This window comes from Lycium ferocissimum, chromosome 6 (genome assembly GCF_029784015.1).
Source record: "Lycium ferocissimum isolate CSIRO_LF1 chromosome 6, AGI_CSIRO_Lferr_CH_V1, whole genome shotgun sequence".
NCBI lineage: Eukaryota > Viridiplantae > Streptophyta > Magnoliopsida > Solanales > Solanaceae > Lycium > Lycium ferocissimum.
The window spans coordinates 72,198,195-72,225,683 of record NC_081347.1 but is presented as its reverse complement, the minus strand read 5'-3'; the positions used below and the strand labels follow the sequence as shown (position 1 = coordinate 72,225,683).

Here is a 27,489-nt window from a genome sequence, read left to right as displayed (position 1 = left end):
GATAAGTAAAAATGAAAATATATTTTAGGAATAATGGACAAGTAAAAGTGAACGGAGGGAGTATTTTGTTTTAGATGATATTCTCTTTTCAGTTTGTTTTAGAAAGAATGACACAATTATATATTTAGAAGCTATTTAACTTTAAATTCTTACTTTTTCTTAGTGACATGCTCTTATAGCAATAGAAATATCATGATTTGTTTAAGATCGTAAGTATATACTGAAATTCCTTCTTTTATTAAATTTTATATACAATTTAAATATTCTAAATTATTGTACGAATTTAATAGTACTGTAGTCCAAAAATCATCAAAAGGAAAAAAAGATCGGTAAGATATGAAATTAGATTTTGTTAGTTTTAAAGTCATAACTCTTACTACTTGATCTTTCTTTTAGAAAAATAAATTTTACTTGATATATAAAAGTTAACTCATGTTTGTATTAGCCAACTAAAGAACGCATGATGAATTGGTAAACCAAATGTCATCATAGGGTTAGGTTGAAGGTTGATAATATGTAGCTATAAATACGTGATACTACTACATAAAATTGACATCATCTAAGAAAACATAAAAACATATTACGGTATGCTTCTATTTTTATCAGTGCAATTCAATTTACTAGCATTACTTTATTTCCAAGCATTTATAGTGTCCCTTATTATAAGGGTCTCGTAAAGTGGGAAGGAGGTTAAAAAATTATTTAGGTTATAGCTAGGTTCAAATTCAGCACTGCATTGGTTATGAGCTGAGAATGTGAATGAATTAATTCTATGAGATCGGATATATATATATATATATATATATATATCTCAAAATGATAGAGCATTTTACTCTCAACTATTGATTGTAGGTTCGAATTCTACTTGGAGAATTTTACTGATTTTGAGTTTTATTAATTCAGAATGAAGTGGCTCTCTTAGTCTGTTAAGAGTAGAGGCAAGTAGGGGTGGGCATAAACACCGAAAACCGAAAAACCGAACCGAATTAATTCGGTTTTTCGGTACGGTTTCCACCACCAGTTTTTTTATATAACAAATTCGGTGTTCGGTCCGGTCCCCCGTTGTTTCCAGGCTCACCGGCCTCTTTGGGATTTTCCCTCGGCTTTACCGAACAAAGGTAACTATCATTGCCACATCCCTTTTACCTTATAAAGCATTTTCTGGTCAGTGGCTTGTCTTGGTTGCTAAATTTTCTTCACTAATTTGCTAAAGAATAAACTATAGCAATTTGCTTTGATTAGCTAACACATCAAATACTATTATGGATGAGTTGGAAAAAGAATGCCACGGATCCGGAACTGAGCGATAATCTTACAACCATTTCCTCAAAAAATAAGCACGATAATTTTCCAAATCATGTTATTTGTAGTCTCTCTTTCCTTGAACGTAATTGACAATTTATTTCGATTATGTCATTCTTCTGCCATCACAGATTTCGAATTCTAAGTGAAAATTCTCTGAACAAACTGTTAGACTTCCTGGTAAATGTGTAAGGTGATATTTTCCTCTATTTAATATGTCAAACGAAAATAATAATGCCTCATTTCTTAGTTAGTTGAGTTTGGTTGTATGGATCCTAAATAAAATTAGCGATAATCTTTTATTGTTTAGCAATAACTAAAGTCCATTGGAAATTTTTTACAATACAAGGCTTGAATTATGTATGGGAGATTGGATCAATGATCACCTAAAGGAGTGCTAATTTTACCCGGTAGCCAATTTTTACTATATTATTTAAGCACTACAACAACATACCTTTTAATGTAATCCCCACAAAGTTTTGGGGTTTGGGGATACTAAAATATGTATGCGCACCTTGACTCCTACTGTGAAGATAGAGAGGATGTTTCCGATGTAGTCTCACCCAAAGAAAGGCAAAGTACGACAATCCAAAAAAATAATAATAATAAAAGTAACATCTATAGATGTTATTATTGAAGTTGAAAAGCAACATCTATAGAAAATATCCCATTTCGTGCCCATGCCAAAAAAAAAAATCGAATTAAAAAACCGAAACCGGCCTAAGGCTGTAATTCGATCTTGTCGGCTGTTTCGCGTGTCCACTTTCAAAAAACCGAAACCGAAAAAAAAACCAAACCGTTGGAAAACCGAACTTAAAACCGAACGCCCACCCCTAGAGGCAAGAGGAGGGGCATAACCGAAGCTATGTGCGTCACAATTCATTTATCATACTTTCACACCTATAGATCGATGTATTTTACTATACTTTTAATAAATGCACATTATTTTTCTTTCTTAAGTTCGGTGTTCCATCAATCATCAATATCTAAAATAAAGCATCAGGAGCATATCAGCAACAAATTGAGAAGAATAAATGAAGACATGGGTACTATATTATACTTACATATAAGGGAGAATATGCAAGTTTTGTAGTCCTCACATTTTTGATTGACCATTCATGTTGCACCAAGTGTGTTCCAATTGTTACATTTTGGTTGGTTATTCCCAATTCTTAACACCAATTATTTTTCTTAAGTTCATTCCCTCTTTAATTTGTATATTGATATTGTAATAATTTTTTGTGGTTTTTTTTTTCTTTCTCTTTACTCCCTCGGTTTTATATTATAGAGCAATGTTTTTAACTTTTATACTTAGTTCAAAATAAATATTACTATTATATATAAGGGACAACTAAGATTTCATATATATCCTCACGTGACTTTCAATAAAATGTCAAAATTTTCAATTAATTATTTCTAGATCCTAATCTTATTTTTAAAAATCAAATTTACTTTTTGTTCTTAAGGTCTACTTTTTGAAAACTATCGAACCTTCTACCTCATTTTTTAATCTGTTTTTGATTTTATATATCCGGTCGTATCCGCATTAAAATTAATCCGATAATTCGCATTGTGTAGCGCATATTCGAGAAAGCGCTCCTCCAAAGATTTTTTCATACCTAAGTTCGAACCGTGACCCTAATTAAGGGATGGCTTTGAAAGAAATTTTTTAGACAATTTTGTATTCGTCTTAAAAGTTCATTAACTATGTATAGATTATTAATGAACAAAACAAATAACTTTAAAAAAATTAGGATCATCCAATCATGACCGTCAAATTCATTCCGCATTTAATTCATAAAATAATTTCATCAAAATAAAAGTTAAAATATTAAAGGAGTGAAATAAAAGTTTTGCTTTTATATATTGCAAATATACTTATATGAGATTTGAATATTACTAACATAAATTATATTTCTTTAATTAAAATATTTATTTTTATTTATTGAGTTTGGATCCGAACTTAGCACGGGCGTTACAGAACTAGTTAGTATATAGAAGTACTTCACGTGACTAACATGTCACCATTGAAACCGACTAAGAAAATGAAACCAAAACTTGGACTTAGTGCAATTTGGCAAATCAACACTGCCACAGCATTTACAGCAGAGCATTTGACTACCTTTGCGGTTAACTTGTCTTGTCATTTGATTAATCTGTGAAGTGTGAAAGGGAATAAAATATAATTTGGGCGTTGCCATAGGCTATGCATTAAAGACGCATGCAACTTTCAACTAGTCTTTGCCAAATGATTTCTTTTTCTATCCAAAGACAGGACAACATGTCTAACGAGAAATTGTCACCACCGCACTGAAAAAAATATAGTGCGTGATGGTACGTTGAATGAGATAGTTTAATTAAAGGCAAAAGTCATAGATACCTCCCTAAATTTTGCTATATGTTTTTTTGGGTATCTAAACCGAGGATTGTATCTATTGGGTACTTAAATTAGTCCGAATTCGATCCCATGATACCTTTTTCACAATAATCGGCAAAATTAGGAGAAACAGTATTACACTCTCCATAACATAAGAATCTCGGTCAAACGAAAACATGACACGTGACCGGCGTCCATCATAATAATTAAAAATAAATTATACAACACCCCCCCCCACACATTTTCATCTCCGCCGCCGCACCACCACCCCCCCACCTTCATATCTTTCGCGCGCCCCTCCCATTTTCATCTCCTTCGCCCTCCCCCCCCCGGCCATTTTCATCTCTAGCCGCTGCTCCCCCACCACTGGCCGCCGCACCACCACGCCCAACCACCGTCCCCCCACCCCCCAGGAGCCATCCGCCTACCCCACCAACAATTATTCCCCTTTTCTTCAATCTTTAAAATTCTTACTAAATATAAGTTAATCAATGAAAGTTGAGAATGCACACTTCATAAAAAAAAGAGTGCCAACAGTGGTGAGTCTCCATTTTTTCCGGTGAACAAGATGGTGATGGTGATGGTGCTTTTCAGATTTAGAAAAAATAAAGAAAATGGTGATCAAAAGAAACATCTAATTCACAAATTATTTTTATAGAAAGAATCAAAAGAAACAAAAAATAAAAGAACAAAAAAAAATTGAAGAAGAGAAGCAGTGATGGAGAAGACGAAGAGGGGTGAGGGGAGGTGACTGACGGCTGGGCTGTCCAGCTTTTAATTTTTTTTTATTTAAGTCATATTTTAAAAGAGTAAGCTGTCAACCAAAAAAAAAAATTATTGTTGAAGAGTACTTCACGCGCTCAAGGAGAGTGCATTTCACTTTTTTTCCACATCAAGCAAAAAGTATTTATATGGTACAAATTGACCCGGACTTGGTTTAGATACTGTGACAACCCTCAGGGTATCCTGCATAAAGTGTGCCAGAAAGTTTAAGCGTGCTATCTATGACTGCCTTAATTAAAAGTTAGAAGTTCTATTTCGACACGTAGACAGAGAGATTTTTTATGAGTGCTTTTTCATTTTAGAACCGTACGCGTTGCAAATTTGAATTAGTTGAATATTAGTGAATTATGAAAATTAATGCTTCGAGCTAAATAGAGTTTACCTGACTTTAGTGAATTTGTCACCTGACTTTTTCCGGTGAGTTTTTCATCGTAAAGCGAAAAAACATTTCAAGACAAAATATAATTGTCGCGAAAAGAACATAATCAATAATAGTGACGCCCATTCTTAATCAATTCCTAGTGTGTTCTTTAATTTATTATGTTTTGTTTGCATCAAGTACGAAAGTGGCAATATCAAAAGAGAAATAATAGTTAAAATACTATTTTGTTTGTTTTGGTTTATATGATACTCTCTTTCAGTTTGTTTTAGAAAGAATGACACGTTTATATATTTAGAAGTTATTTAATTTTAAATTTCTTACTTTTTCGTAGTGACATTCTCTTATTGTTTACCCCGAAATCGGGTAATAAGTTAAATTTGTAAATGAGGTATAGGATATGTGGGTGCTTTAATCTATTTTTAGTTAATGAAGAAAATATATGCGAATACTTATAAATGACTTAAATATGTGTAAATCTGTATGCTAATGATTTGGACGAATGTGTTCGTATTGTGGATTTGAGCTAAGATATCTATATATATATATATATATTTCAATGCAATATCGAATAACGTGAAACAGTGGATTTAATGCTGTAATCCGGACCAAAATCAGGGAGAATGAAAGAGAGAGAAAGCTTTAATATAAATTTTTATACAATGTTTTGATTCTGAAAAGCCAACCCCTAAAAGTAGGGAAGTCATCCTCTATTTATGTTTCCTCTCACGGCCCTTCCTCCTCATGAAGCCCTTTTAGAAATAAAGAAACCCTAATATGGATAAGGTTGGGTCGTACGGTCTGACACCCGTACGACTGACAGAAACAGGTGACAGAATGATCACACGTGGCGATTGAATGACTGATTAACCGGACCAACGGCCACGATCATAACGGTCATGAAGAAACCGGGCTAACGGCCACGATTTACTCAGCTATGTATGAACCGGACCAACGGCCACGATCAACTCGGCCATGGAGAAAATCGGACCAATCAGCTCGTTAAGTTATCCGAATAAATCCCGACCTACGATTTTCTTCAAACTTCTTCCGACCAAGCGCTACTGATGCAATACCCTGGTCCGGCAATACCTCGTCCGAGCACTTGTCGTTGTCTCCTTTCTTTGTCGGCCCCCCTGCTCCCTGCAAACGCTAACCCGACTTTTACCGTATACACTTATATCAATTGAAATACCATGATTTGTTTAAGACCGCAAATATATGCTAAAATTCTTTCTTTTATTAAATCTTATATACAATTTAAATATTCTAAATCATCGTACAAATTTAATAGTACTGTAGTTCCAAAAATCATTAAAAGTAAAAAAAAAAAAAAAAAAAAAAAGATTGGAAAGATATGAAATTAGATTTGGTTGGTTCTAAAGTCATTGTAATTCATACAACTTGATTTTTTTTCTTAGAAAAATAAATTTGCGTGGTATATAAAAGTTAACTCATATTTGTATTAGCCAACTAAAGAACGCCTGATGAATTGGTAAACTAAATATCATCATTGGGGTAGGTTGAAGGTTGATAATATGTAGCTATAAATACGTCATATTAATACATAAAATTGACATCATCTTAAAAAACATAAAAATATATTATACTATGCTTCTATTTTATCAGTGTAATTCAATTTACTAGCATTACTTTATTTCCAAGCATTTATAGTGTCCCTTATTATAAGGGTCTCGTAAAGTGGGAAGGAGGTTAAAAAATTATTTAGGTTATAGCTAGGTTCAAATTCAGCACTGGTCATTCGATTATTCTTTTAACATTATAATAGTATAAAATGAATAAAAAAAATAGTAAGAAGAGTAAGTACGAAAAATATTTTTTTGTGAATTGTTTTATGAGGCATGTTACATCTTTGGATAGAACATGGATATTTATTTAATACGAGTAAAGTATATCCAAGTACTTATTGTGTCAATTTGTATTAAGTTTATACAACAGGTACAGTACCAATACTGGTTGTAATAATAAAAATACTGATAAAGTATATTATTATTATTACTATAAATTTAAATTCCGTAATAAATAAATAAAAGATTGTTATGGCTGCTTACACAGAGGATGTCCCCCTGGATTATTTTAATTTAGAAGGTATGCCTGTAATAGATTCTTTTGTGGTTAAAACAGCGTGAGATCCAACGGAGCTTTTATATTTCAAATGCGCTTTTGTTCCATTTTACCAGACATCTTTGCTTTTTTAATATGTTCGAAAAATGACAATTTTTTCTACTGGAATTTTTTTAAATTTTAACTTTCATGTTTTATCTTAATGGCATCCTCTTATATTCATAAAAATTATCAATGGCTTGTTCAAGATCACAAATTCTAACGGTATTTATGATATGTAGCAAAAGTCTTACCACCAAAGATCATTCCTTCATTCTTGATTTCGAGTTCGAACTCTATTAATGCAATCGCCTTTGTGATATGTAAAAGTTAGTCCGATACTACCACTTAGGGGATGTTGGGGACCATTTTACTATCAACTAGGCTTCTCGAGTTTGAACCTTGAAAAATAAAAAACTTCTCAAGAGGTAAGGGCGGTATATATTTTCCATTATACAAGTTCGATAGAACTTAATAACTTTAGTCCAAACCTGATATGTATGTTCAAAAATTAACTGAATATGTTGTATGTACATATAATAAGTTGTGAACCAAAGTCGCATAAATGCGCTAGGGGTTCAATGACAAACAATGGGGATTTCATACACCATTTTCCACTCTACTCAGTAGAAGTGTTTTAGCTTGTGGTTATTCGACGCATCGAAAAACAAATTTCAAATCGAATACTCCTCCGTCTTAAATTATTTGTCGTTACACGCCCGTTAAAACCATTAATTAGGAAGATATTTATATTCTATCCTTCATTGATATTTGAGCAATCGTAATATCACCCTATAATTAAGGTGTTTGTAGTCTTCAAGAATAATAATTATAAAAAGTGAAATAGGAAAAAAAAAAAGTCAACGTTGTCTTGAATTTTCAAAACAATAAATAATTTAAGATAACAATATTTAGAAATCACGATAAATAATTTGCGACCGGGGAGTAGTTTAGAAAAAAAGAATTATCCTAGTACTAGCTCTATTTTTGGATATACTAGTTTAAATGAAAATGGGGCCGCCCCATCAATGACTATGGCGCCGCCTGCATACTGTACAGTTTATTCAACCCGGAGAGAAAAAGGAAAACTCCCAAACACAATCTTCAAGATTTCAACTAACACCATAATCACCCGCCTCAACAACTACCTGTTACTAACATTTAGACATAATAATAATAGTGAACAAATCAAAGAAGAATAGATCATCTTACACTTTCTGCAAAACCATAATTCACACTCATACTGGCTTCTTCAATCTAGTAAATTATAGCCATACTTTTGAAGAAGCACCAAAGTCAAATTTATAAAACTCCAAAATAGAAACAATTTCCGTTATTCTATACGCGACAAGGGTATTGTAAGTGACAGAATGGCCTTGTCACAGAGTGACATTCTTTGTTGCTCCAATTCATGTTAAAAAAAGTTCCGTTCATCTTGTCAGATTTTAAGTGACAGAGTAGCCTTACTACCACAATCCACTGAGATTGTAAGTGGCATATTGATCTTGCTTCCGTGACCAATTGAGATTCGGCTCTTTGTTGCTTCAATTCATGCTCACCAAAGTTTTGTTCTCCTTGTCAAACATTAAGTGACAGAGTAGTCTTGTTGCCAATATCCACTCAGATTCTAAGTGACAATTTGATTTTCCTACCGCGACCATTGAGATTCAGTTCTTTGTTGCTTCAATTTATGTTCAAAAAATTTCAAGTAACGGAGTAGACTTGCTGCCACAAAATACATATATTGTAAGTGACAGAGTAACATTGCTACCGCAATCAATTGAGATTCAGTTTTTTGTTGCTCCGATTCGTTTTTCGTTCTCCTTGTCAAGTAGGTAAAAGTAGGTACAAACCACTTTACCTACCAAATAAGGAGACGGAAAAGAGAAAAGAATGCAACAAGAACATGCTTGTTTGATTAAAAAACTGCTTATTTCAAGCCATTTTTCTTTTAGGCAACTGTTCTTATTGCTATAATTTCTCTCTGTAATATCCCAAGGGTATGGGATCTTCTTTCTTCTTATTCATTGGTACCCTTTTGTTATCTTGTTTTCTTGTACACTGTGGTCCTCTTTCTTTTCAACCATTAACACCAAATTTCACTGCTACATTTCTCATGTTCATTGATACTTCTGGTGCTTTCTTGTCATCACCAAATGGAACTTTCAAAGCAGCAATTACAAACATAAAGTCCCAAGAAAGATCCTACTACTTTGTCATCATACACTCTAACTCCCACGTCGTTGTTTGGTCTGCGAATCGAAATTTGCCTGTCTCTGATTCAGCTGAGCTTCGCTTATCTGTCGATGGCCTTGCTCTTTTTGATGATTCAGGTGACCCCATTTGGTCAACAAAGCCATTTCATTCACGAAATACTAGTAGTTCTATTACTTCTTTGCAACTTCTTGAATCCGGGAACTTGGTTTTGGTTGATGATTTCAATAATAGTGTGTGGGAAAGTTTTGATTTTCCAACAGATACCGTTGTTGTAGGCCAACGATTACCTGTTAGGAAATCGTTGGTTAGTTCGTTGAAAGATGATGAACTTGCAGAAGGCGACTATGAATTCTTTGTGGCAGACAATGGTGCAATGTTAAAGTGGAATGAAATGACTTACTGGAAATTAACCATGGAGACCAAAGTTTTTCGAGATACAAATACTCCGGTGGAGTATATGATGATAGAGAGTAATGGATTGTTTCTTTTGGGGGCTAATGGAACAAAAATAGCAATCCAGTTGGTTTTGGAGGACCTGAAATCTCCTGATTTTAGGATTGCTAAATTGGAAGAAAATGGACATTTTACTGTCAAACGATTTAGTGATGGAAATTGGTTGTCTGAATTTAACACTCCTTCTGATAGTTGTCGGGTTGCTTTCACTTGCAAGAAGCTCGGAGTTTGTGATGGAGGAAGATGTTCTTGTCCACCGGGATTTCATGTTAGTTCTGAGGAAAATGGTAGTTGTGCTCCAACTGACAGAAATTTAGTAATGCCAGCTTCTTGTAATGCATCTTTGAACGCGAACGTTACTGAATTTGGAAATCGTGTTTCGTACCTGAGGCTGGAGAATGGTATGGACTATTTTGCTAATGATTTTAATGAGGCGAAAATGCATGGTGCTAATTTATCTGTTTGTCAAAATCTTTGCTCTAAGAATTGTTCTTGCTTGGGAGTTTTTCATGATCAGTCCTCAGGGTCATGTTATATGATTGAAAATTTTCTTGGTTCGATTTTGAGGGGCTCAGATTCTGATAGATTGGGATACGTTAAGGTCATTTCTAAACCGTCCTCATTTGATCCGACTGATAACTCAAGTGAAAAGAGTAGATTCCCCGTCGTTGCTATGGTTTTACTTCCTTTTTCCGGTGTTCTGTTTATCCTTGTGATAATGGCTGGGATAATCTGGTTGATGAGAAGAAAAAAATTGTTGGAAAATTCCGGCAAAGAGTTTGGTGGGGCGGATTCTTATTCGTCTGGTGAGTTCGAGAGTATGTCCATACTGGGATTGCCTGTGAGATTTGATTATGAAGAGATTCGGGTAGCCACTGAATATTTTAGAACTCAAATTGGTTCGGGCGGATTTGGGACAGTATATAAAGGTACTCTTTCTGATGGAGCGGTTATCGCTGTCAAGAAGATGAATCGTCTCGGGGCTCATGGGAAAAAGGAGTTTTGCACGGAGATCGCGATTATTGGGAGAGTTCACCATGTTAATTTGGTTAGTTTGAAAGGATTTTGTGCACATAGGGGAGAAAGGTTTCTGGTGTATGAATATATGAATCGAGGCTCGTTGGATCGTACCCTTTTTGGGAATGGACCTGGCTTAGATTGGCGTACCAGATTTGAAATCGTGCTTGGAACAGCACGTGGGCTCGCTTATCTGCATGGCGGTTGTGAGCAAAAGATTATACATTGCGATGTTAAGCCAGAAAACATACTCCTCCACGACAACCTGCAGGTAAAAATATCAGATTTCGGGCTCTCCAAGCTTCTGAATCCTGATCAATCAAGTTGGTTTACCACAATGAGAGGAACTCGAGGCTACTTAGCCCCCGAATGGCTGACTAGCTCAGCCATAACGGAGAAATCAGATGTTTACAGCTATGGAATGGTGTTACTAGAAATAGTACGAGGGAAGAAGAACTCCTCGTTCCAACCACCGAATGACACTACTTCTCAAAGTGATATTAGTGAGAGCAATATGCTTTCTCCATCGTCTCTTGGCTCAGCCAATCAACCAATCTACTTCCCATTATTTGCATTGGAAATGCATGAACAGAAAAAGTATCTGGAGCTTGTGGATCCGCGGATTGTGGGGCATGTCCAAAGTGAGGAAGTCGAGAAGCTAGTACGTGTGGCTTTGTGTTGTTTGCATCAAGAGCCAACTCTGAGACCGACAATGGCCAATATTGTTGGCATGTTGGAAGGTGTGTTGCCTTTGGGTACGCCGCAGGTTCAATCACTCAATTTTCTGCGATTTTATGGTCGTAGGTTTACTGAAGCATCGACGATCGAGGGGGATCGAGAGGTTAATGTGTTTGAGTTACATCAACAAAATAGGAACATTAGCAGTACTACTAGTAGTTCTTACAATTCATTCTCTTATATGTCTTCACAGCAAGTCTCAGGTCCTAGATAACACTAGCAAATCTAGTTATAATATGATGTTTGCACCTCTGTTGTGAGGCAGTAAAAAGAGTAGAACTAGAAGTTTGTAATCCCTTCAATATCTTGTACATATTATAAATTTAAGAGCAGATCTTTTTGTTTATTGGTCACAGAAATTTGCTAGTTTTCATGGGGGATATTTAGATGCTTATGACTCTGAATCACATGGGAACTATATGCATTATCTCTAATGATCAAGACATGTAGTCAGATCGATGTTGTTCGAACTCTTCAAAGTGCCACAGGGTGTATGTTGGATCTTTCAAAAGTAGTATAATTTTGGATGACCTGGAGAGTCCGTGCAACATAGATTCAGATGGTTTAGTACTAGAATGTCACATCATTCATGATTACTTAAGGGCCAAATCTCCCTCAGAGCATAGGATCCTTCTTGTAGAAATGTAGCTGCAATATCATTAGATGCTCCCTCATAGCGGAGGGTGATTCAAAGTAGTCAAAAGCAAATGGGTAAACTTGGTCATTTTTCGAAGTATTTTGACATGTGAAATCACCATGTTCATGTAGGAACTCTGTTAATGCCAAAGGCAAACATGTAAAATAAAAAGCTACAGTCACAAAAGAAATACTCCCTCTGTTTCAATTTGTTTGAATCTATTTTCTTTTTAATCCATGCTAAAATAAATAACCTCTTTCCTAATTCACTTTTATGAATGATTTACAACCACACAAATTTTCAAAGATTATTTTGAACCACAAGTTTCAAAAGTCTTTCCTCTTTCTTAAATGTCGTACCCAGTCAAATGGGTTCATATAAATTGAAACGGAGCGAGTATTAAGAAAAAAAAGACGAATTGCATAGTTTCAACGAATAAGAAACATGGACATATGAGCCCGCGTATTTTCTTAACAAATGATAGATAACACACTTCTTCAACTTCCCTCAATCTACAAGTCATTCCTAACACAATTAAACGAGGAACTAAGCATTAATTATCGTCGTAGAACACAGTAACTACAAATACTACCAAAAAGATTTCCTTTACTGTACATTTGATCAAAATCTTTATGTTCACTCAACTCAACTAGAGAGTGACCAAAAGGAGAAAGAAAAAAGATATACATAGCTTGCCTAGATTGAGCACCCTTGACATAGATAGCAAGAGGAAAAAAGGAATAAAATAAAATCGGGCATCACCAACTTCATCAGACCATTCATTCACACTTTACCAATGGCCAAGATCTCCACAAAAACCAGTCATCATATAATCAGCAAACAAAGACGTTCATTGATTCAACTAATTCCGGTCTCTTCTTGTTTCTCACTTGCCCATCTCCATAAGCTGCCAAAGCATTAAACAGAAACGCAATGACCAATTACCTTATCTTCGTGCTCTTTCCTTGTTCCTTACCCTTCGTCTACTTTAAAGATTCTACTTATAAAATCTCGAAATCTTTTAGAGTAGAGCTTTGGATCAACAGCAGATATGGAAGTGGGATCCACCTGAAATGACTTGTATGCATGTTCTAGCCTTTTGCTGATATCATAATCTTGTAGAATGTCAATGATTCCCAAGCAAAGGATAGTATTATTAGCCCCATCGCCACCCTGTCCGGAAGTTGACTCACTTCCACTCCTTGATATGCACACCGCCCTTGCAGGCACGTTTGCAGCTGAATTTATAGGAGGCTTCCTAAGACATCACAAGAGCCGTGGTTGAAGTCTTTTCACATTCGTAAAAAATTTGAAAATGGTTTTCTTTTCATCTTTCAACTTCATGATTGAAGAATATTGAATTGATAGGAAATGATCAAACACTCATGCAAGAGAATCAATCAAGGTTTAGAAGATTAACACATCATTCAGACTCAGAAACCAAATGACTATTTCTTAACTGCACTTAATAAAGGTAGACAGTTTCTATTGGAAACCACATAAGCACAGACAAAGCTCCAAATTACTGAGGAGATAACATAAAGCCCAGCATTCAACGAGTGACCAATAAAGGTTCCAAACTTACCAGTCCTTGCTATCATAAGCAAGACCTTATGCTATATGTCTAGACGTTATTTGTTTAACTGAATCCAAAGTCAGCCAATCACTTGAACAGTTTGACCATCAAAATGCAAAAAACTTCACATGCACATTCTTACGAGTGTCCAGAGTAGTTCGGCAGTTAAGGAACAAGAGGTTGATTTTAACGGTTCCTTAATTGTTCAAGGATCTTGAATCGGTACATTTTGATGTGCAAATGGACTTTTTCGGTTCCAAAACTAGCTCGTTGGATTTTGATACTACGAACGAAAGTACGCTTACATGCACAACAAAGAGAAGTTGATGGCAGATTAATGCAGTAGCCCACAAGAAAACTCCTAGAACACATAGACATATCAAGCACATAGTGAGATTGGAAGCAAAATTAAATGAAATAAAACTTCAAATTGCCGAGGTATCTTTCTCTAAGCATACTTCATATTGTTCTGTTCCGCTGGCCAAGCATGACGAAGAAGAATTAGAAACTACTAGACAAACACTTCTTGGAAATGAAGTGCAGTTTGGTATCAAAAGAGGGGATGCCTACCCAATGTTCAGCATTTCCATACTATTGAATTTCTTTAATTGATTGGAAAATTATAGACGTAATTCCTTTAAAGTTCAGGAACCAAAAAAGAAAAGCATACTGGACATACCATTCCTCCATGATCTGTCCCTTATCATGACTCTCTGCATCACATAAGCAAGAATCTAGAGCAGCAGCATTGCCTGACAATATATTAGTGAATATTCTCAGGAGTCATGCGACAAAGTTGACCGAAAAGTATATTATAAAGCAGAAAAAAAGATGTAATAATTGCAATATGGATGTACAAAGATTTCCAGAATTGTTACCGGAAGGTGACAAATTCATCTCGCCATTGTTACTATAGTTGCAGAAATGAACACCAATTAAAAGACTGTAATCCATAATATTCTCAGCTTCCAGAAACTGACAATCTATATCAATTTGCCTGAAAACCAGAATAATAATGTCAGGTTGTTCCATGAATATAAAGACAACAATAAAAGACAATTAGAACAAAAAGTATGTATCACCTTATAAGCTCTTTAAACCAAGATTGTCGCAATTGAAAGACAAAGTTGAGATCGAGGTCTTTAAACGTGGTAGTCTCATCAGCCTCTCCTCCTGGCTTATCAGTTGTACGGCCATAAGAGGATCCCTTTAAATCAAACCGCTTATGGATCACACGTTCAGAGTAGAACATGTTCCCCATAACAACAAAACGTGTCTGTTTTATACATTGAATAAGAGAATGTAAGAACTCCTAGCAAAATAAGTGCATAAGGAACTATGCATGATCTTCTTAGAAAATCCAGATATGATATACCATTAAAGGAATTTCAAAACACACCTTTTGGCATCCAACCATTTTAACACAATGTACACCATAAAACTTCGTCACCAATGAGCTTTTGTACTGACCAACATGTCGATAATAATTTTGAAGCATTCTAATGAGCACCTGAGAAACATGGAAAATCAGTAAAATCAATCCTATTTTCTACAGCAGCAATGTGTTGCTAAAGAGTAATTAAACATGTAAGCGTTTTATCAATAAGTACGCCCTATTCGAATAACTAATAGTTGTATCTCTTCTTTCCTACCCTAAAGTATTGACCTGCTGGCAGTCACTGACCTTAACTTCGGACTTTTTCAAAGTTTTGATGATAAATCGGTCATCGTGAGTTAGATAGAAGCTGCTGCCACTTTTCCCAGGGGAAGACAGTTCCCTAAGTGCATCATTTCCACAGATAGCTAGCATGTATTCAGCTGGATCTATTCCAAACAATTCCCTAAGCTTCCTAACAACAAAAACGAAAAGGAAACAGCAATTAATACAATCCTGCACTTAGCTCAACCACATACCAGTAGTGCCAATACCGAAAACCAAAAATTAGCTAAACAATAACGATAATTCAATCTCTTCCAAACATGGCAAAATTTGGATCATGGAGTTCCACTAAACATACTTGAAAACCACGGGACAGTAGTCCTTCCATTTGAAGTCCAGGACCTGATGAGGCGGCGTGAGTTTGGAACCCTCAGGTGGAAACCTCGTCCAGAACTTCTCATTAGGATCGAAATCCAAATTCTTTACTTCTCGGGTAATTGAGGCGTGCTTCTGAGTAGAATATCTGTATACATGCATATAATATGAATACACAACCAACTATATAAGGTTCTTAAAATGCAAACATCATGGCCTAAATGCTGAAAAGAACAACAAAAAGTCGCATTACCTAATACCTAGCTGAAGACTAACAACCAAATCATAATTCTTATGTCCCTTGGTTATTGGTTGCCCAGGCCTCTTCATTTCCACAACTTGAAAGTGGCAAAGATTTTACCTAATTTAGAAATCCCACAGATTTCTAACGATTTGCGTAAACAAACTTTTTGGAACCTCTAAATGGGAAGCTTAATTTGGCAGTAGCTAGCTAAGAGTAAAAGTGAATTTGGTAAAATTGAACTTATTCTACTTGTAGTTAAAGAGACGACACTAAAAAAAGGCTTTACATTTGCAAACTAAGAGGGGTTTCACTAGCATGTGAATTGGCCTGCAAGTATCTTCTACTTTGCTAAACTTTTGATTCCTAGCTATAGAGTAAGTTACCCTTTTGAGTAATTAGCTCTCGGGAAACTGAGGCATGCTTCTGAAAAGAATACCTGTATATATGCGTATATATGAATACACAACCAACTATATAAGGTTCTTAAAATGCAAAAGTCATGGCCTAAATGCTGACGAGAACAATAAAAGGTTGCATTACCTAATACCTAGCTGAAGACTAAGCACCAAATCATAATTCTTATGTCCCTTGGTTATCGGTTGCCCGGGCTTCTTCATTTCCACAGCTTCAGAGCGGTAAGGACTCTTCCGAAAATCCCCATTTTCATCTCCTTCAGAACTCTCACTCTCTTCATCATCATCATCATCATCATCCTCGTCCTCCTCATCATCATTCCTAGGAACAAACATCGACGAAGCCTCCCTATTATCAACAATATCACAAGTAATATCCCCCTCATCCCCATCCGATTCCCATATACAAATCCTCGGTAAATTAACATTCCTTTCGCGCACATTCATAGTCACCGAAGATCTCCTCAGTACCTGACCACCACCACCACCACCATTACCAGTACTAAATTCTTGTTTCGACGAATTATTATTATTATTATTACTATCTCCCCATGAACCACTAGTATAACAAGTCCTACCATCAGGCCAACTAAACACACCATTTCCTTTAGGCATTCCATTATCCCAATCACCTTCATATCTTTTCCCATTAGCCCAAATAAAAACACCTTTACCAAACATAACCCCTTTTTTCCATTCACCAATATACTCATTACCATTACCCCAAACAAATCTCCCTTCACCATCTTGTAAATTCCATTTCCATAAACCAACATATAAATCACCATTTGCAAATAACTTCTCACCAAATCCATGTTTCCTATCACTTTCCCACCATCCTCTATAATTATCTCCATCAGCCCCAATAAAAGTACCATAACCATCCATTCTCCCATCTTTAAAATCACCTTCATAAGTTGCACCTGATGGCCATGAAAATTTACCTTTACCACTAGCTTTACCTCTTTTCCATTCACCTTCATACATACATCCATCACACCATAAATATTTACCGTTACCGTGTGGAACTTTACCCGAAAAAGTACCTATATATAGATCTCCGTTAGGTAACTGCCTTAGCTCCGGCGGCACATTTCCCGAGAACGACAGATCTCCGTCGTCCGTAGGTGTAATGCGACGAGAACTAGCTTGTAATAATAATCTAGACCGATTATTAGCTGATGTAGACAACGCTGAAGGGATGAGAACAACGTCTCCGTTGTTATCTTCATCATCCAGGTTAGTACTAGTTTTCTTGGTCATAGTACTAACAGTACAAATATATACACATACATAAAAAATTTAGTGTTGCCTTTTTTTAACTTCACATAGGTAATACTACTGTGTTTGTTGGAGTAGTTGGAACCGACGACATTGCCGGTGTCGGTACCGGAGACTGAGATTTTTTATGTTATTTTTTTTTTTTTCTTTCTTTCTTTCTCTTTCTTACTTTTGCTTTTTTGAAAATTTTTGGTGGTATTGTTGGGCACTCAGCATACTTCAGCTTTTTAGAATTTTGTTGTCTGAAATGCGTTTCGTTTTTGTTTTATTTGCTTTTTGTTACGTTTTGTATTTATGTAAAAAGTGGAATCCTATAACACTTTGTTTGGATGGTTGTATCTCATCATATTATATTGTATTGTATTGTGTGCTGTTGTATTATACTGTATTGCTTTAATGAGTATAATGTTTGGATAAATTGTATGTTTATCGTTATTTAATAATGTCACATGTCAGCAACTTGAAGGGCAAAGCTGCAAGAAAAGTAGAAAACGGGGTAGAGTTATTATAAAAAGTTAGGATAAAAGATAAAATATGATTATTAGATGATAAGCAAAGGAGTCCGGAACTTAAAGACAAAAAATACACGGATAAATTTTTTTCCACTATATACCAAAGTCAATAACGTGAAGGGCCAACGTTATAACCGATTTTTTTTTCCAATTGTCGGACCAAACCAAAAAAAAAAATTAATAACGTGGATGATCCACGTTATAGAATTTTGTATAACGTGGATCACCACCTTTTTCTTTATATGTTGTAAAACGTGGATTTTTCTCTTGATCAATATATATGTTGTAAAACGTGGATCACCCACGTTATACAATATATATTCATAATTAAGGTTTTATGATGCACAAATCATATGCAACAATGAAGGATCTGCATACATATGAAGGCTCCAAATTTATACTTTCAATGTTAAAAAACAATCACTTATTCTCTGACACCCCCTAGAGAACCCTAGTTCCGTATCCTTGAATGATACTTCAAAATTTCAAGACGATGACTCGTAATATAGGAACATTTATTTGCATATGGCATTTAAAGATATTTCTGTCATGACTCACACCTCGAATAGCAACTTATGTTTAAGAATCAGTAAAACTACACCTATACGATCCAAATTGTTGCGGTTGATAATTTACAATATATATGTGTTGTATAAATGGATTGATCCACGTTATAAAATTATTTAATATCAGTCCACGTTATACTATTAATTATTATTATTATTATTATTTTTTTTGGTTTTGGTCTGACAATTGAAAATTCTTTTTGGGGTATAACGTTGGCCCCTCCACGTTATACCCATTTTGGTATATTATAAAAAATACCGCGTGTTTTTGTGCCCTATGATTATTAGATGATAAGCAAAGACACAAGAAGAAAAATTAAGGTAAGACGGGAAAATACCAAATTGGTCGTTACATAAAATTAGACTTTTCGTTGTTAACGTAATGATGAACTTGACGATCTAATAGAATAAAAATTGAGTAGCAATTAAAACAAAAATTGCATTTACCTAACAACACAATTCTATCTAATAGGTAACGCCATCCAAACAAGCCGTAAGAATAATAACAAAAATAAATTATATGATAATAATTAATTAATTTTCTAAATTTAAAAAAAAAAAAAAGCAACGACGACTTCAGAATGTATGAGTGGGAAGTGGGTGACTAAGGGAAATTGGCGACGTGCATCCATTTCTCATGATTTTGTTATAAAAACATAAATCTTTTGTTAATTATTTTGCTAGATTGTATCATGTTTTTTATAAAGAAGAATGATTAAAGCAGGACTTTTTTCAATTGGGAAATTTGAATGTGTGGAGTAGAGTAAGAAAAATTTGCTAACGGTAAAGATCGGATTAAAAGTGAAATGAAAGGTAGAATTGAGCAATTTCGGAGAGCACATCAGAAAATTCAGGCTCTTTTTTGCAATGATGGTGTTTTTACGGACCAATTTGTAAGCATCTTAATTATTTTACTTGAAAACTTATTACATCGCTCAAGCATCTGCATAAATATAAATTAATTTTATTCATCAAAGTTCAGATAGATAAGAAAAAATCATCTACTATGTTATATCTTTATTTTGATTTGGACCATAACCTTCTCCACTTCGTTTACCACAAGGTCACACTCTCAAATAAAATAACATACACAGAGTTTTGCGTGCATGGTGTCCGTTCATTTTTATTATTCGATTTGTTAGTGAATTCTGAGACTATCTAGTTTAAAGACTTTTATTTGCTATCCCAAATTTATATTAACTTTTTATTATTCTTGACATATATACACATATAAATGAAATATTTACAAAATAATATTGGATGACACCCTTTCTTAATATGCATCTCCGCTCCTAAACAGCAAGTAACAATTTTACTAGTAAAATACTTCTTCATTTGATATATATTTATTGTAACCGGTGTAGACATCAAACTAAACAGACTATCGTTAGTGGATAAAATTGAACACAAGGATGCATATTATTTAGCCATGATTAAGTGATATATATGTATACAAAAGATACATATAGTGTATTCTTTGATATAATGTAAATGTTGAGCGCAAATAAATTTTACGCAATTTCAACTCATACTTTGATAGAACAAAGAACTAAATTAGCTATAATATTTTAGATTGTAGTATAGTAATTGAACTTCATAGAGAATTGTTTTTGGATACAAAACTTCAATTGTGCTACTGCAAAAATATACATATTTAAATCATGTAGTTATACAATAAGTTTGATATGAAAAAGGTTCTTTAGAAATTTCAGTGCCATAGAAAAATGAGGGCCTTTACTTAACCCGATAAAGTATGGATAAGGGGATTTTGATATTTCCTTATTCTATGTAGATTGGTCCATTTTTAGAAATTCCTTTTCCCATTAAAGGTTGGTGGTACTAAAATGAAATTTACGTTTTTGGTTCACTCTATATTTAACACCTATTTTAAAAGAGTTTGATTAATTTGAATTTGCTTAGCATAAAACTTATTAAAGGAAAAGCGTTCTATAGTAATTTGTTATAGGTGAAGGAATCATATCTATTTTAATATTCCTTTATTTTCCCTTAGAAGATGGTAGTACTAATAATGAAATTCACTAATGGTAGTACTAATAATGAAACTCACTATTTTAAATCACTCCATAATTTTTGAGTTTTTTTTTTTTAAATATTGAGCTTAATTAGAGAATTATTAGTAGCACATGAGACTGTCGTATTTAGATTGGAAAAAGAAAAGGTCAAACTTTGCTCCTCTCCACTATTTGAAATTGAGTAGCCTTTTTTCCTTTCCTTTTTGAGATTTTTGGTCTATTTTTTTTTATACAAAAAATGGGGATAGGGGATTACAAGGTGGTAATCGAACCCTCACTAATAAGATGAAAGCTCGGTAGCCAACCAAGGCGAAATTTCGAGCTCTAGCTTAACTAAAGTTAATTCAAAATCATAGTCGGAATTTGAGGAATAAACTTGAACCTTTTTGCTCAAATAATCTGGACACGTGAAGTTCACTCATTTCGACTAGAGTACTCTATTAATGGCAAAGGCAAATATGGAATGATATCCCAAAAGAGTTACCCGAATCGGGTGTTTACAGTAGACTATTTTATTAGTTATGTGATTTATTAGAGTGGCCTAAATGTAAACTTCAAAGTTAAGTGAAAGAAGTTTGTACAAACACATGTTAATCATATGTTGATTTGGTGTAAACATTCATAACGAGACATAAAACGAATATCAACATGTCGGGCCATTAAGCATATACCAAATTGTTGGTTGGCTTAACCTGTTATATCCCGTATTTTGTACATTGGGACAATCCGAGTTAACCATGATAAGTTAGGGACAAGACTATTTCGGGATACGAAGTAGAGACTTTTAACCACGATTTTGTTTCAAGACATAAGTTGCTATGATTTTGTTGGCATGGAATATTAAGGAAAATTTGGGGTTAAAAGTTAATTTTGAAAAGTTGACAATTATTGAAATTAAAGGGCCAAGTGGCCGGCCATATGGGTGTGGGCCAAGGCCCACATGGATGCATCATATATGTTACTAAGAGATGACTAAGTCAATTAATCTCATTCATCATCTTCACAAGCCTTGGAAACTTAGAGAACTTTGGAGAAAAAAAAGGCCATATTCGGCCATAGCAAGCAAGATTTGAGGTCCAAAAATCTTGAACAAAAAAAATATTTTCTTCTAGCAATTCAACCAATTGAAGGGTCCTTGTTAACGTGGAGTTGTTGTTGGAGTCAACAAACTACTCGTTTTCATCATTTACAACCCTAGCCAACTTGTGGAGTTAAGTGGAAAGGGTAAGGTTTAATCTTCTTTTTCATATGTTGTGAATGATTTGTACATGTTGTAGTATGTAAAAATGGATGAAACTCATAAAATATTGCATGTTGAAGTTGAGCCGTGTGTATGGCTTGTAGCCGTGTAGGTGTGTGTTGTGTAGGAGTGATGAATTAATTCTATTTAGCATGTTTGGTTGTTGTAGTGTGTTGAAATGGATGAGAATCATGAAAGTTGTGTGTTGGGGTGGTGGCCTAATATGGGTCATCTTGTATAAAGAATGAATTAAATTTCTTTAGTGTTTTGGTTGTTGTTGTTGTGGGTTCTATGTTGATAATGAAAGTTTAATGATTCAAGTTGAAATTGTAAGTGTCGTGGTCGATTTGGAAGTAACGTGATTTTAATGTAGATTTCATATTTATGAGAATGACATTGTTATCATGTGTATTGTTGGTGTAATTCGCAGATTTGGGAGAGAGGAACGTATTGTTGTTGTTATTCTCGGGTTTGGGATGGTTTCGGGTGGAGTGGAGTTTTGGTTGGGTTGTCTTGAATATTGTGTGGGTTGTTTAAAGTGTTCTTGAATCCTGTTTGAATGGTTTTGGATTAGTAATTGGACGTGTGAGCAATGGCGTTGGTTAAATTGTATGTAGTTGAATTAATGTAAATGGAATGTGTCAAAGTATGTAGAAAAGAGTTACTAACGTTAGAATGCATTTTGAATCGATTGTTGATGTTGTTAGAATGATTGTTGGTATTGTTGTTGATGATTTGGCCGAGTTGAATTCTCGAGGTTGTTGAATTTATAGGGGAAATGCTGCCCAAATTTCTATAGATAAAGTGCAAGTTTGGAATGGAATCCCTAAGTATTTATAGCTAATGTTTGGTATATAATGACGTTGTTGTAGATCTTGGGAAGCCCGAGACTTAAGTTTGGATTAGCTTAGGAAGCGGACGAGGTATGTAAAGCCTAACCTTTCTTTCTTTTGGCACGTCCTAGTTGTAAGTAGGCTATGATACGAGCCTCGGGGTAACTCCATTCCTAAGGTCCGAGCATGTATATGATTCTTATTTACTTCTTGATATTCGCATTTTTAATATGGTCGAACCATGGTCCTTAAGTCTTTTGTATGATTGGATTTCAAATGTTGCATAAAGAATTTTGTTCTTAAAGGATTCTGTAACTACGAACGACCGTAACTTTCACAGACGGGCTCGGATCGTTTCAAAACGTTCATAGGAGATTTTATAACGAATAATATCCCTAAACTTTCATAGGCGGGCTCGGATTGGTTTGATACTTGTCCGTGGGCCCCCGAGACTTTTCTATGTTTGGTTCTAACGACTTTCTAAAAGAGCTTAGTGTGATTATCGTCGTAACCCCCGAGCGTCGATTACTTACTTATCTATCGAGTCTGTATTGATGATTATGTTCTTGATTTCTATAAGCTACTTCATATGGTTTTGATACGTATCTATGATTTCTAAAGTTCTATTTGATATGTTCCCCGAGTGGAGGAAACTTGAGTTGACTATTGTCTTGGCTTTTTAAATGATGGTTCGTTTTGATTATTCTATTGAGTCTTTGAAAATGTTTTAAATCGCATATAGCTTCTCACTACTCGCTCGCGCATTCCGTTGTTACATCTTTCGTCGAGTCCCGGCCGGTTATGTCATCGTGCGCACTATGCTATATTCAAAGTACGATGTGTTTTACGAAGTATGATGTGATACAAAGTATGATGTGTTACGAAGTATGATGTGATATGGAGTATGATGTGATCCGAAGTATGATGTGTTATGGCGCCAAAGATGGGGTGGCGACCATGTTCTGTCCGCCGGGTCCCATTACGGACCGCATGTGATATATGATATGATAATATGATGACATGATGATATGATGATTTTATTCACCGAGTCCCTCACTAGAGGGGCGGGTACGGTATACATATGTGATGATATGATGGCTATACATGATGATTATATGATCTCATTTACCGAGTCCCTCACTGGAGGGCCGGGACACGTTATATATATGCATTTGTACATGATGATTATTTACTTATGTTTCCAAGCCCCAAAATGAATTGAATATGATATTGACATACATGGTTTGTGTTTCCAAAGTAGTATTTTGATACCCTGGATATTGTACGCATTTTCTGTACTTCTTACTTTAGTTATACCCTTCATCGTGTTTCATGCTTACATACTCGCAGACATATTCCGTACCGACCCCTTTCTTCGTGGGCGCGTTTCATGCCCGCAGTACGGATACACGTTTTGGTGATCCGCCTTAGATACCTTCACCGTTGGAGCGCTCCTTTGTTCCGAGCCCATATTTTGGTACAGACTCTTTGTTGTATATATGTATGTCTATTCAGGGGTACGGCGGGGCCCTGTCCCGTCATATGATTCTGTTGTTACTCTTAGAGGTCTGTAGACATATATGTGGGTTGTGAGTAGTTCTGTTCAGTTGTGTTTGTATGATTTGTGCTTTGGGCGGTCCCACCCGCCATGGCAGCCTTATCGGCTTGCGTTTGTATATATATATATTTTGAGATGTTGTGATTTATGATAGCCTTGCCGGCTTCTGTGCGACATATGTGTTTGTATGCGACAGTTCGAGACGATGTCTGGTCTTTGTATATGCATAAGTTATCTATATGCCGATTCGAGTTATGGGTGCGTACGAGTGTCCAGTTCGGGCACTAGTCATGGCCTACGGGGTTGGGTCGTGACATAACCATCGCCAGATTACCCAGTCAAGTCGTCGCAACGATTAAGAAGGTCACCACCTTATCAACTTAACTCTTTATGAAAGCACTCACCGGGTCCCAATGACAAATCATCATATAAGTAATGTACCCCATCCGTCGAATAGCCGCTTAAATACTAAATAAGTAACCCAAAGGCTTGTCGGGATGAGTACATGGAATATATGTATCAGATTATTAGGATAGTGCCTTTTAGAAGGAAGAGCTATATCATTGAAAATTAAGCTAACCCCCATAAGTAGCAATGATAAAAATACATCTGAATGAAAGGTGAAATTGGAGTTTTGTAAGTCAAGATGTAGTAATGACCAGCAAAAAGAATAAAGTGAAAAATGTATTTAACGCGATAAATTAGGTATGGTTATGTCGATAAGAGTCAAAATGACACAAAGACCATGACTCTATGAGTAACTGTCCCAAAAAAATTAAGAAATCGCAAAAGTCAAAGGCTTTTTCTAATTGTGTACCCTAGTAACATAATTTTTTGTTAACGTCGTCGTTTATTGAGTAACCAATACTCATTAGTCCTATAACCAATACTCATTAGTCCTTTGTTTGCAAAGTACAATCAATCTACAAGCATGAAAGTTACAATTTATGTCTGTTGTCTTAATATTATCCTTTCTTTGGACTTGTGTCTTTCTATTAGTGTAAGAAATTTTTGCAGTGCACACGTCATTTTTTGTTATTATAACAAATAACCAAAACTCTTCCGATTCTAAATCTGGAATCAAGTGGGGTATGAAGACGGAGTGAGATATTTTCTAACATTAGACGGAGAAGAAAAGCATAAGCTGATGAAGTATGAATAGATAAAGACAATAAATATGATAGTAAACGTATTACTGGAACACTTGCCACGTGGTGATGATGTGAATGTACGTATATTAAAAGCTCATGTGCTAAACGATAACACAAAATGCTAAAAAGGAATACAATAAAGAAAAAAGAAAACAACGGAGTTGAATTCTATTTGGTTAAAGAAAGAGTTGAAGTTAGAATTGATTCAGCGAGTTAGAAAGAAAAAAAGAGTACAGGGAGAGGTTGGTGTAAAGATTTAAAAGCAAAAAAGAGCGCAGGGTAGAGGTTGATGTAAGGATTTGAAAGCAAAAAGAGTGCAACGCTTATTTTAAGAACGAAATAGGCATGACTATTTGGATTTTTGTTCACCAAGTTTCGTCCTTGTACTACATGAAATGAAGAATAAAACAACAATAGTTAGTCCCGTAATCTAGACAACATTTTTTCCAAGGCCGTGCCAATAAAGTTAGTGGCCTACAATCAAATTTTAATCCGAGCCCTTAGATACACACACATAAAAAAATTAGTGTTGTTATTATTTTCATACTTATTGCCTTTTACTTCACATAATAGCACTAATATTTGTAATAGTGAGCGTTAATTTAAGTTAATAAGATGTTAGCACGTGTTTTAAATACATTACCTTGGATGTTGTTGTAAAACTTTATTTAATAATATGGAAATTTTAGTAGTTTATTTTAAAGTTCTAAAATATTTCTCTTAAAAAGTAAATAGTTTTTCTTTATTGATTTTATTATATAAATTTTATACACTTCTTTTTACAATTTCAATATTGTCTAAGAGAAAATAAAATCATAATAAAAGTTTGCTATATTAGACAAAACAAAAAAGTGTAAGGGAGGACAAAATGCTTAATTTCCATAGTTAGGGACCAAATTTGACAATTCTCAATTAGACCAGAATTACCTTTAGCCCTCCTAACTCTTAACAAAAGAAATAAAATATCCGAGTCTTTTTTTTCCCATGCACAAAACAATGGCTGCTTCTTCATCGCCTTCAAATCTCTTTGCAATTTTTCCAAATTCCCAAATTACCCCTCTATTTCCAATTTTATCTTTTTGTTTCGACAACAATTACAGAAAAAATGCATTTAGATTATCATTAACTTGTTCCTCAGCAAAGCAACAAACTGGACCAGTGAAAAACGTACATTTCCAAATACTAAAAAGAAAAAGAAGAATGTTTCTAATTTCAAAGGCGAAATAGAAGTTGGAAGAAAAAAGGAGTACAGTGGCTCTTTTTTGTTAAAAAAAGAAAAAAAAAAAAAACCCGAAAGGGCCAATTGGGTCTTTATAAAACGTGACATATGCCATCTAAATAATTGATTATATCATTTATTTTTGGAAAATGGACAAATATTGCCCTGGAAGACCGAAAATAATTCAAATACACCCCTATATCATCAAAAATAATTTAAACATATTCCTCATTATACTTTCGGTCTAAATATACCCTTCCGGTATATATCGAAAAGAAAAGCCGAATCACCCAATTGGGTTTTCTCGTCGAGAAAAGAAAGCAAGATCCAGGAAAATAAGAAAGGGGAAGGGTATATTTGGATCAAAAGGAAGGGGTATATTTGGATGCAAAATATAACAGAAGCACATATTTGGACCGAAAGTATAATGATCTAGGGAAAAAAAGAAAGGGGATGTGTATATTTGGATCGAAAGTATAACAGGAGGGTATATTTGGACGGAAGATATAACAGAAGGATATATTTAGACCGTAAGTATAATAATCTGGGGAAAATATGAAAGGAGAGGGGTATATTTGGATCGAAAGTATAATGGGAGGGATATATTTGAGCTGAAAATATAACAGAAATGATATATTTGAACCGAAAGTATAACGACGGGTATATTTAAACTATTTTCAATAGAATGGGGTTGTATTTGGCACTTTCACAGTTTATTTTTTATGCTGCCCTTTATCCCTAGACTAGAAATGCACTCTACATACTTTTGGTATCCCATTCTCACCTATCTTAAGAACAAAA

The 27,489-nt window shown here is 34.8% G+C and overlaps 2 protein-coding genes across 2 annotated transcripts; one reads left to right on the top strand and one right to left on the bottom strand.

Moving 5' to 3' along the window:
- The first annotated feature begins 8,967 nt into the window (after positions 1–8,967).
- Positions 8,968–11,604, top strand: LOC132061627 (G-type lectin S-receptor-like serine/threonine-protein kinase At5g35370). The gene has a single exon (XM_059454400.1). The coding sequence runs from the start codon at positions 8,968–8,970 to the stop codon at positions 11,602–11,604; it is 2,637 nt and encodes an 878-aa protein (XP_059310383.1).
- A 906-nt stretch (positions 11,605–12,510) lies between these two features.
- On the bottom strand, positions 12,511–17,829 carry LOC132060326 (phosphatidylinositol 4-phosphate 5-kinase 1-like). Its single transcript, XM_059453319.1, has 8 exons — positions 16,423–17,829; positions 15,622–15,786; positions 15,288–15,453; positions 15,003–15,113; positions 14,686–14,879; positions 14,482–14,600; positions 14,283–14,355; positions 12,511–13,285 (listed from the first exon to the last, which is right to left on the bottom strand). Exons 1-8 carry the CDS (start codon positions 17,556–17,558, stop codon positions 13,000–13,002), a joined length of 2,250 nt encoding a protein of 749 aa, XP_059309302.1. The 5' UTR covers positions 17,559–17,829; the 3' UTR covers positions 12,511–12,999.
- Between the last annotated feature and the right edge of the window lie 9,660 nt (positions 17,830–27,489).